We start from the raw sequence: 10,678 nt of genomic DNA, 5'->3' as shown, positions 1-10,678 counted from the left end.
AGACCTCCTCTGCTTGCGGTTGGAAGTCACGTTATGAAGACGTCACAGCTTGGCTTTGGCCAATTGATCCCTCAGCTCCAGCCAGGCGAGGGTGGAATAGCTGCAACTGATACTGAGTCCGACGTCAGCGCCACATATACTCCCTGAGTCGACAGCGGCGGAGGCCGAAGATTTCGATGCATTTAATGATTTGGAGTGACACGGATGTTTTGATCAACGTGTTATTTATGTTATATTTATTTGAATAACTGTTAATTTTACGTCAGTTCCTCGTTTGTGTTTATGTAACGTTACAATACCGTATGCGTATCGTTTAGGCTGTTGTTGCCTATTGGTGTCTGTTCTTGATGTTGGATTTTATCGAATTAAGTTCCGCCAAACATGCGACTTACGTTTTTTTTCTTTTTTATTATGCATTTTATGGCTGTTGTTGCGACTTGTACTCCTGAGCGACGGAAAACACTGTAGTTAGCAATCAGTAGACCAGCTTAAAAAAAATGTATGTTGATGTAACAGAACATATGTCTATACACGCGGTTGAAATGAAAGAGTGGGTTGTTAACACAAATGAACATTGAAATATTAAACATTTCTTTGTAGTTATGGACCTTGTGCGTTCTCCATTGAGCCTCTGACCTGGCCAAGCTGTTTCAGAACTCCAGGTCCCAGCCTGACTCGTCATCAGGGGGAGGGCCCTCGGTGTCCAGGGGGAAGTCATCAAAGTTGCTGTTGTCCAACGGGCCGTCCACCTGATGGCAAAAGCGTACAGCGCCGCAGAGCAAAACACCTTCAGCGGCGGGCGGTTTGTCACGCTCGGCATGCCGCGTCTTTGACGACGTCACAGTTGCTCAGCTGTGATTGGGTTAACTGAACAACCGTGACATCATTTTTCTGCAAGCAGCAGCAAAATGCACAAAGCCCTCCGATGGATCAAAGATTTGGCTGTCGCGTCATATTCTTCGAGCTGACTGCCTCTCGGAGCTCACGTGCAATCTTGGCTGGGGCTACCGTGGCGAGCCCTGCAGACGGCAAAGCGCTTCCAGCCCACGCAACCGAGGTGCCTCTAAAGGGGCGCCAACTCACCCTTGGCATAAAGGGACAGTCCAAGGTTCCCTGGCGGAGGCCATCCCAGTTGAAGCCCTCGAACCACCTGATTGCAGGAAGAAGAGGAGGGACAACGAGGGCGCGGACGACCGCCGGCCTGCACGTTATGTTACTCACTTGTGCTTCTGAATGTCCTTTACGCCGTTCTTCTGGTTCCCGAGACGTTCCGAGGGGTTGTCCCTGACACACACACACGCGCTTGCTTACGACGGCCATATTCAGCACTCGAATTCTATCATCTCCTCTACGTCTGCTCCCTTCTCGCCCAAACAGCTCTGACGTGAGCCGACTGTGAACGAGCCGCAGTCGACACCAACTGGCGCCCCGATGAGCAATTGGACGTCAATCCAAACGGAGCGCGGCGGGCGAGAAGAGCGCCCTAAGTGTGCCTTCTGTGAGCGCACAATTTGGGGCCGCTGCGCAAACTGGCCCTCTTGCGACCCCACCTCTCTTAACCAAGAAGGGCAAATACTTGGTAGCCTTTGCTGGGCCACAACCTGCAGAGTCTCTTGATGAGGTTTGCGGCACTCTTGGTGATCTTTTTGGGGAATTCCACCATGTCGATCCCCCTCAAGATGATGTTGTACGTCTTCATGGGGTCCGAGCCGGAAAACGGCGGACTGCGGGACCGACCGGGAAGGGATCAACGCGCTGCCGAAGCCCGCACGATCACGCCAATGCGCACAAGACCGCCCGCCCACCTACCTTCCGCTGAGAAGCTCAAAGACCAGGATCCCCAGGGACCAGCAGTCGGCCGAGCTGTCGTGACCTTTGTTGAGGATGATCTCGGGGGCCACGTACTCGGGGGTCCCGCAGAAGGTCCAGGTCTTCTTCCCCAAGCCCACCTTCTTAGCGAAGCCAAAATCCACCTAGCGGCCGGACGCACGCACGCACGCCCGCGCCGCGCCCTCCGTTAGCGTCACGCCGCCGCTGTTGACGAGCGCCTTGAAGACTCACCAACTTGGCGTAGCCTCTGTGGTCAAGGATGATATTCTCCGGCTTGAGGTCTCGGTAGATGATCCCTTTACAGTGGAGCTCCGCCAGAGCCTCGATAACGCACGCCGTGTAGAATCTTGTGGTCCCGTCGTCAAAGGAGCCCCTGGTGGCACAGAAAGGGACAGCACGCTTGCGACGTCGGCGTTTGGGCCCATCTTTGTGACTTTCAAAGAACGCGGCCGGCGGTGCCTTCGCACACAGCGACAACGTGCTCATCCCGACCCGACACCCACCTGTCTCTTAAGAGCGTCCACAGCTCTCCGCCAAGACAAACCTCTAGCAGCATATACAAGTATTTGGGGTCCCGGAAGGTGCGGTAAAACCTGCGGACAGGGACGCATTACTGTGCTTCAGAACAGCTGGCCGCGGCCACTTATGAGTAGGGGTGTGACGATGCATCGATATAATGCTCTACGATTTGTTGGCATCGATGCTAAACGTAAACATCGATCTATATCGCCCGTTTTTGACCTCAGACATTAGACGCGACTTTATTTTGAAATCCAGTTCATTGTTGCTTGCTTCCTCTTTCCGGGAGCAGCGCGCAGCGTGTTGTGTTGTGAGCAGAGCAGGCACGTGAAAGGGGAGCCGACAACTACGCGGCTCCTGGGCTGGTGCTATGGCTAGTGTCCAAGAAGACAAGGACATTCGTTCCCCTTTGGGCTTCAAGTCATTCATTTGGAAGCACTTTGTAATTTCCTAAATAAAGAGTTTGCAGTACCTTGTTGATTTTGCGTATAAATTGTTATAAATCAGGATATTGTTCTATATTTATCGTAGAGCACTATATCGTGATGTATCGTGAATGAATCACAGCAGGCTTTAAGATATGAATTGTTATAAATCAGGTTATTGTTCTATATCGATCGTAGAGCACTATACCGTGATGTATCGTGAATGAATCACAGCAGGCTTTAAGATATCGGCAAATATCGTATCGTGGTTCTTTGTATCGATATATCGTATCGTGACAAAACCCGCGATTTACACCCCTACTTATGAGGGGAAAAGAAACAATGGGCTTGAGGCCGCTGGCACGCAGGCACCTCAAACCTGCGCTTGGCACCCCACGAGCTGGACTTGTACTTTGCCTGCTTTGGACATGAACGGAGGGACTAAACAGTGACCTGATGATGAAGGGGCTGTTGACTTCCATCATGATGCGGCGTTCCGACAGGATGTGCTCCTGCTGCCTGGTGTCCAGAATGTGGCGCTTCTTCAACACTTTGAGGGCGAAGGAGCGCCCGGCGTCTCTCTTGAGCTGCACCTGAAGGCGACGCGGCCACACGTCACCACGCGTCGGCACCACGGCCGCCGGCGCGGGGACCCACCCACCAGCTCCACGCGGCTGAAGCCACCCATGCCCAAGGTGCAGACCACGGCAAGGTCGTCGAGCGTCACGCCGGAGAAGAAGTCGTCCTCAGCCGGGCACCTGCGCACGTGCGTTAGTGCATCGTTGCCTCGACGTCAATAGAGAGTTCGTCGGCGATGTACACCACTTACTTGGCTTTGACGTGCTCGTCGTCTCCCTGCTGGCGGTCCACTTCCTCTAAGCCGCCGATCAGCTGCTTGAAGGACCTGCGGAACAAAGGAGAGTGCCGTGAGGCAGCATGAACCCGACTGAGGAGCGGCCTCACTCCTTCAGATGATGTGGAAAACACACAAGGACGCCAAAGACTCTGTTTTTTAGGACTCTAAATATTCTTTTGATTTTGCTTTGTGTCGAGCAAGTTTCTGCAAGTTTCTGCCGCATTTGCTTCCGTGAAGCCATGACAGTGGCTGCTGGGATAAACAATGACTACTCAGCCATGCACGATGTTTGCCTTGTCTGATGTGAAAGGATGGAACGTGGGGGTGGGTGGGGGGGGGGGGTGTTGTAGCCTTTGCATTGGCTGTCTGGAAGAGGGGAATAATGACAGCTGGAGGGAAATGTTCATCTCGGATTCCCAGCCCTGGCCACCCCAGCTTCAAACCAAACCACCAATGCTCACTCTCTGTCTACCACCAGACAGGTGACGGCGCCCTCTGCTGTCACGCTGGCCGTACGCACATCTTCCCTACGAGACAGGAAAGGCAGCACGTTAAATGGATAGCGGGAAGGCACGGGCGACGGCGACGTGAACGGCGTAGCGCGCTTTCACCCTTTCAGCGCTTGCTCGCCAAACCAGTCGCCTTTGGACAGCGTCTTCACCGGCACCTGCTGACCACTGGGGGCGGTCTGCTGCCACACCGTCACCTGCACATGCAAGTGAGATTTTGCACGAAGGAAGCCAAAAGTCATACCTTGTGAGGCCGTGCAAAGTAAAAGTGAGCAGACTTTGCCCAATCCACTTTGGCAGCGCACCTTACGGGCAGGCACGGAACGAGTAGAAAAGCTCACCTGCCCTTCACTGATAATGAAGAAGGTGTCTCCCGTGGCGCCCTGCCGGATGATGTAGTCGCCATTGCTATAGTGAGTCTGATGTGCGCAGACACACACACACACACACACACACACACACGGGGGGTCAGATGACCAGAGAGTGACACGTGCAGGCGGGTCTGGACTCACCTCCTCCAGAACATCAGCCAGCTTGCTGAGAACGTCCTCTGGAAGGGCCTGGAAGGACGGAACGCTAGCGACAGGGAGACGCCACGTCATTTGGACGTCAGGCTGCTGCCATGTCACGACGTCAAGGTTACCTGCGCAGGAAGTCCGTGTACTGGGAATGCTTGATGAGGCCGGTCCTCATCATAATGGTCTGAAAGCCCTGGCGATCAATGGCCCACAACTTGATGTCGGTCAGAGCTGCACACACGCACATGTGCATGCGCGCACACGCACGCACGCACACGCACACACACACGCTGGAAGATGACGCCTGGACTCCGGTCCTAGCTTCAGGGGGCGCTGTCGTGTGCACTGTGGTGTACCCGTCACTGTAGCCGTGCGCGTGCAGTTGTACAAGATGGCGAGCTCGCCAAAGACTTTGCCGGGGCCGATGGTGCACAGCTTTTTGCCTTCTTTGCTCACCTCCACCATGCCCTCTGTGGACGGACGCAAAAGGGAAAACGGGAGCCGTGACTCGGAAGCAAAAGCTGCAGTGACCCACCTTCCAGAACAAAGACGCTAGATCCGTCGTCGCCCTCCTGGATGACGCAGCAGCCTTTGTCCAGGCTGGTGGGCCGCATGCAGTCCAAGATGGTGAGGATCTGGAAACGGGGCGGACGTCAAAGCGTGAGCAAAACAGACGCCAAGTGGGGGGTGAGGGTGGAGGTGTGGTGTGTGGGGGGAGGGGTCTTCTCACCTGTCCATGTTCCAGATGCTTCATGAAGTCATTGTCCATCAGCGCTCACTGGATCAGCTCGCTGGACCTGCACGCAAACACACCCTGGCTCCAATGGCGCAGGCACCTTTCTCAGGGCCGGCCTTCTCGGTCTCCCACGACCCCGACCGAGAGGCAGCCTCGGCTTGAGGTAGGAAGCGTCGCCTCTGCGCAACACACACTCCTCACGGCTCTTTTTTTTTTTCACAGCGGAAAGGAATGGTCCGAACCGCAGATGTAACGATTGAAAAGAGTCTGGAAAACACAGAACAAAAATAACATAAGCTCACTCTTTGCTCTTGCAGTAGCTGGTGAGCGTGACGTCGGTGAGTCGGGCAGGATCCAGAGCGCTGGGTTCTGCCGATATGGCCTGTCTCTTGGTGCGCTGAGGCTCATCGAGTGGCGGTGCTGGCATTGCTGGAGCGCCACCTGCTGGATGCAACAAAAAAAGGTGAAGAAAATGTTAAAAAAAAACATAACCTCCGCCCGGGCGGACCTCAACAGTTCAGTGACTCAGGAGAACGTTTTGTCACACCTGCGTCGGGTGTCTGTGCAGCGGCAGTATCGTCGGTGCCCGGCATCAAACTACGATGACGGTCCAGCTCGGCCCGCAAATGGCCAATCAGGAGATCTTTGGCATCCAGTTCTGACTCCAGCTCCTCAATCAGCGCGTCTCGCTCCGTCAGCTCCTCAATCTTCCGCTGCAACGCCACCTGCAGGTCACGCAGCATGCCGCCGCCTCTCTTTGTTGCCGCCATCAGCCGAGTGCTCGTGCCCTACAAGAAAGAGACTCTTTGTTGCCGCCATCAGCCTAGTGCCCGTGCCCTACAAGGAAGGGACTCGTGTGCAGTCAGACGCGCGCAGACGTGGTTGCACGGGTCAATCCACGGTTTCCATACAAAGGAGCTGATGAGGAGAGCTTAAGTGTGGCTCGGAATAAAACAACTTAGTGTAGGCGCAAAAATAATAATAATGCATTCAATTCATATAGTGTTTTTCAAGGATCCAAAGACGCTTCAATGCTCTGTCTGTTGGTTTTCATTCAGCCTGACCAATTCCGGCTTAAAAACAGCCCAGTTTGGTTCTAAATTGGACCAACCCAAGTACAGTGAAACCTTGGCTTACGAACATCTATGTATACTTGGCAACTTTTTGGGGTCTTGAGATGGTTTTCCCCCTCTGAGTCATTGTCTCCTTTTGTCCTCCCTCTATCGTTCACAGAGTCCTTTGACCATGTGTTGGTTGTTGGGTTTCACTTTCAAAGAGGACTAAGTAAAAAAAAAAAGTTTTTTTAAAGAGGACGAAACAAACGCCTGCCTTACCTCCTTGTTGTGACTTCAGCACGCTTCTGGAATGAGGATTTGGAAGAATGTTCTGTCGGCGCGTCCTCGGATGAGCTACTCACACGTGCATGCGCACAGGTGACTTTGACAGCTCCTCCTCAGAAAAAAGAGAAAAAAAAGAGCAAAGAATCTGCCACAAATCTTTGCGTTGAAGAAACCGAAGAACTGTGAGCGAAACATTTAGCTTGTGTCAGAAGTCATCAAAGATACAAAGCGTGTATGATTTGGCAAAGGATAAACATATCAACCCACCCCGAACTATAGGCCTGGGACTGAGGTCCGCCACAAGCTCACACAACTTCATAGTACATACATTTGTGGTCGGTCACTCAACCGCGCAGAAGAAATAAATATCCTCCGAACCCGATGGTCGACTTTTGTGCGCTGTCTGCTCTGCCGCTAGGGGGCGGCCGCGCGGGAGGGCGAGCAACGAGTGTGCTCCGATTACTCGGACGAAGAAGGCTTCCGCAGACAAATAACATGGCGGCGCCCGAGAGCGGCGAGCAAGCGAGCCAATTGGAATTGTATCCTTGGATTGCAGTGATGTTGAAGCGTCGAGAGTTCTCTTTGCAGTTTCAGCCAAACTAGCAATAAGGTTATCGCGTCTCCGACGTCTCTGGGCCTGATTCTCCGCGAGCGAGCTTGGCTTCTTTCCTGAGCGCTGACGTCGAGTCACTCGCACACGTTTCCTTGACCCTCCCCTTTTCTAGCTCGCTGCAAGTTCCCTTCCAGTCGGCGCGCCAGGCCGCTGTGGCTCTGCGCTCGCTGAGTCCCGACCGCGAGCCCCGGCGAGGAGGCGTCCGCAAGCGGCTGACGCTCGCCGGGAGTGTGCTCAGCCTGTGAGGAGCCTTCGCCCGGCCCCGCTGCCGTCGCCCGCACGCCCACCCGCCAGTGACCTCTTGTGACCTTTTCAGGAAGTGGCGTGCAGAGCAAGCTCGCGTCCTTCGCGTATCCGTCAACTCCTTCCTGGAGCACCTCGGCCTGGTCTTGGAGACCATGCGTGCCTTTCCCGCCGACGTCGGACAGGATCCTCACAGCGTTCTTGGTCGTCCACCTTCGATGGACACGCGAGGGCCCGCCTTCATGGAAAACTTCAGCGAGCCGATGCTGCGTTCTTGATTTAAAGTTTTTAGCGTTAAGCATGTTTATCCTTTTTTTTCCTAAGTTGATTTCATCGCGCGCTTGATTACTGGCGTCAGCTATTGCCCAAAATGTCGCCACGAGCTGCTGTAGACGCAAGGCAGCCAAGCCAGCGCTCCGTTGGTTTTGCTCTGACCATTGTGCTCGTCTGCGTTGGGGCAGGGTATTTTTGGTTCTTATTTAAATGTTTTTCCCCTGATCTCACGTGTGCTTCATGTGTAAATGTACGTATCATTTTGCTTTGAATAAAAACAGAAGTCGCCTGCCTTTTTCTTTTTTTTTCTGGTTTGCTTCCTTTGTTCAGTTTGTGTCAAAGTACAAATGAAATCGCAGGGGTGTGACGGACCTGCCGAACCGCAAAAGGTGACACCTGGCTTCACTTGAAGTGTCCTGCCGTTTCTTCCTTGGGTCCTTCCCCGTTTCCTTCCGTCCTGGATCAAAAGTCGTCGTCGTTGCAAATGTCCAAGTAGACGTCAAAGGCTTCTCGGTTGCAGTTTCCGTCGGGCGTGAAGACGTACTTGTGGAAGGTGCGGTCCACGCAGATGGCTGCCATAGAGAGCAAAGGAAATGTTAGAGGCGAAATGTGGCCGGTGCGCAGCAAACGACGACCCCTCCCTCGGACCGATGACGGAGTTGACGTTCTTGGATGTGTTCTTCCCGAAGGCGCAGATGCAGGCGCACTCGGCGGGCACGGTGAAGCTGGCCAGCGACCACTGGCTGTCCACGTACTGGCCGATGACGGGGCCCACCTTGCCCACGCGCGCCAACCTGGCAGGCGCACACGCACGTTGAAGAGGGAGTGGGCGAGGGAGCGGGGCGGCGGCCTTACGCGGAGCGGCGGTCTTACGCGGAGCGGCGGTTAAGTTTGGTGTCTTTCAGGGCGAAGATGTGGACCGTCCCTTTGTCACTGGATGCGCACAAGAAGGACGAGTCGTGACTGAAGTTGAGGCTGTGCAGGTGCGGGGAGGGGACATGGTCAGCGGTGAGCAAACCGACAATTAAAAAAAATAATAATAATAAGGGGGGGGCACGCTTACCAGTAGAACGTGGCGGGGTCGGTGCCTCGCCGCAGCTCCACCAGTTTGTCGCGGCTGCTGGTGTCAAAGAGGCGTATGAGCGTCCCCTTGCGAGAGGCCGAGGCGGCCACGCTTCCCGGCTGGTTGAGCGCCAGGCAGGCGATCTCGCTCTGGTGCGCGTTGATGGTGAACGGCACCGACGACGTCCCGGGCTTGCTGTTGGACAGGTCCTGGAGGGCGGGAGCGGACTAATGACGGCGACGCAGGCTCTCCCGCGTACGCTTGGAAGTGTGAGGGGCAATTTACCGCCAGCTGCAGACTTCCACATTTGTGTCCCGGGAAAACCAGCAGCTGCTTGTCCAGACTCGGACACAAGTCGCACAGACCTGGTGGAAAAGCAGACGCTAATAAAAGGAAGCCGCGCGACTGACTGGCCGAGCGCTCGCTGGCTCACTCGCTCACCTTTGGGGTTGTCGCGCGTATCAAACTCAAAGAGCTTGAGCGGCTTGTCGGGTAAGCTGTACACATAGATCCTGTTCTTCAACACCATGACGATCCTGGGAGGAGGCAGCCCGCCAATTTGTTTGCTTTCAACGTTTGCGCTCCTCTCGGCCAGTTTAGCGAGCCGCCGCCACTCACTTGTCGTGTCGCATCCGGACCGCCAGCACCGGCTTGGTGAAGGTGAACTCCAGGACCAGCTTGTCTTTGGCGTCTCGGGAATCGCACGCGTCATCCCAGATCAGCACTGAAAAGTCACACCGGTTGGCTTCATGGTCGTGCTCGCCCAATTCAAAAGGCACCCACCGGATATCTCAGAGAACTTGGGGCTGACTCCGCCCCCGATCACGGCCAGCAGGTTGGAGCGATGCAGCATGGAGCACGACGCCACGCTGCCCACCTGCTCGTGATCTGCAAAGCAGACGGCGGGCCATGTTAGCAGGCGCCCGGCCAGCGCCGAGCAGCAAGACGCTCACCCAAGTGGCCCTTCTCCATCAAAGGCTCCACATTGTAAATGCGCACACCAGACTCCATGGAGCAGCAGAAACAACCTAAAAGCAAAGCAACGACTGTCACATCTCCAATCCGGTCATGCATTTTCAACATGGCGTGTGGCGTTCAGGACTCTCGGCCTAAATTGTCAGTCTGTGGGAATGGCCCGTTGTCTACTTGGTTTCCAGTCCTTGCCCAAAGACAGCCGGGCTAGGCTACAGCGATACCTGTTCTGCGGATGGACGAGTAGGGGCCACACTGCAAACGATTTTGGAGCGATCTGGCAAAAAATGCCCGTCGCATGTTGATCAAATTTTCTTTGAAACATTGCTCGTGCCTGCAAAGACTGGCTGGAAGCGCGTTACGATTTATAGACCAGAAATAGACGTCTAAAATAGGTTGATTTTTAGATCTAAAATAGGTTGATATATAAGACCTAAAATAGACGCCTAAAATAGGTTGATTTATAGACCCTTAGGTTGATTTATAGACCTAAAGTAGACGCTTAAAATAGGTTTATTTTTAGATCTAAAATAGGTTGATATATAGACCTAAAATAGACGATTTATAGACCAGAAATAGACGTCTAAAATAGGTTGATTTTTAGATCTAAAATAGGTTGATATATAGACCTAAAATAGACGCCTAAATTAGGTTGATTTATAGACCCTTAGGTTGATTTATAGACCTAAAGTAGACGTTTAAAATAGGTTTATTTATAGATCTAAAATAGACCAGAAATAGACGTCTAAAATAGGTTGATTTTTAGATCTAAAATAGGTTG

General features: G+C 53.7%; 3 protein-coding genes across 4 annotated transcripts; 1 reads left to right on the top strand and 2 right to left on the bottom strand.

The window, feature by feature from the left end:
• Nucleotides 1-388: 388 nt before the first annotated feature.
• On the bottom strand, nucleotides 389-5,529 carry LOC133148902 (cGMP-dependent protein kinase 1-like). Its single transcript, XM_061271742.1, has 18 exons — nucleotides 5,388-5,529; nucleotides 5,193-5,292; nucleotides 5,014-5,127; nucleotides 4,783-4,888; nucleotides 4,652-4,715; nucleotides 4,481-4,558; nucleotides 4,242-4,336; nucleotides 4,092-4,157; nucleotides 3,604-3,678; nucleotides 3,436-3,532; nucleotides 3,228-3,367; nucleotides 2,334-2,423; nucleotides 2,062-2,203; nucleotides 1,810-1,973; nucleotides 1,602-1,724; nucleotides 1,222-1,284; nucleotides 1,084-1,150; nucleotides 389-749 (listed from the first exon to the last, which is right to left on the bottom strand). Exons 1-18 carry the CDS (start codon nucleotides 5,424-5,426, stop codon nucleotides 651-653), a joined length of 1,722 nt encoding a protein of 573 aa, XP_061127726.1. The 5' UTR covers nucleotides 5,427-5,529; the 3' UTR covers nucleotides 389-650.
• A 21-nt stretch (nucleotides 5,530-5,550) lies between these two features.
• LOC133148905 (WD repeat domain phosphoinositide-interacting protein 4-like) lies at nucleotides 5,551-10,153 on the bottom strand. Of its 2 annotated transcripts, none has more exons than XM_061271743.1 (12): nucleotides 9,879-10,153; nucleotides 9,709-9,813; nucleotides 9,544-9,649; nucleotides 9,367-9,461; nucleotides 9,211-9,290; nucleotides 8,926-9,134; nucleotides 8,736-8,837; nucleotides 8,511-8,656; nucleotides 8,235-8,434; nucleotides 6,728-6,845; nucleotides 5,941-6,181; nucleotides 5,551-5,837 (listed from the first exon to the last, which is right to left on the bottom strand). In XM_061271743.1, exons 1-9 carry the CDS (start codon nucleotides 10,006-10,008, stop codon nucleotides 8,325-8,327), a joined length of 1,083 nt encoding a protein of 360 aa, XP_061127727.1. In that variant the 5' UTR covers nucleotides 10,009-10,153; the 3' UTR covers nucleotides 5,551-5,837; nucleotides 5,941-6,181; nucleotides 6,728-6,845; nucleotides 8,235-8,324. The 2 variants fall into 2 exon arrangements, with proteins under 2 accessions (XP_061127727.1, XP_061127728.1); XM_061271744.1 differs by having other exon boundaries at nucleotides 6,728-6,842.
• Nucleotides 7,150-8,155, top strand: LOC133148906 (EKC/KEOPS complex subunit LAGE3-like). Its single transcript, XM_061271745.1, has 3 exons — nucleotides 7,150-7,272; nucleotides 7,459-7,587; nucleotides 7,663-8,155. The coding sequence occupies exons 1-3, from the start codon at nucleotides 7,229-7,231 to the stop codon at nucleotides 7,865-7,867; spliced, it is 378 nt and encodes a 125-aa protein (XP_061127729.1). The 5' UTR covers nucleotides 7,150-7,228; the 3' UTR covers nucleotides 7,868-8,155.
• Nucleotides 10,154-10,678: the final 525 nt, after the last annotated feature.

This window comes from Syngnathus typhle, unplaced genomic scaffold (genome assembly GCF_033458585.1).
Source record: "Syngnathus typhle isolate RoL2023-S1 ecotype Sweden unplaced genomic scaffold, RoL_Styp_1.0 HiC_scaffold_198, whole genome shotgun sequence".
In the NCBI taxonomy this organism is placed as follows: domain Eukaryota; kingdom Metazoa; phylum Chordata; class Actinopteri; order Syngnathiformes; family Syngnathidae; genus Syngnathus; species Syngnathus typhle.
This window is presented reverse-complemented; position numbering and strand designations above follow the sequence as displayed.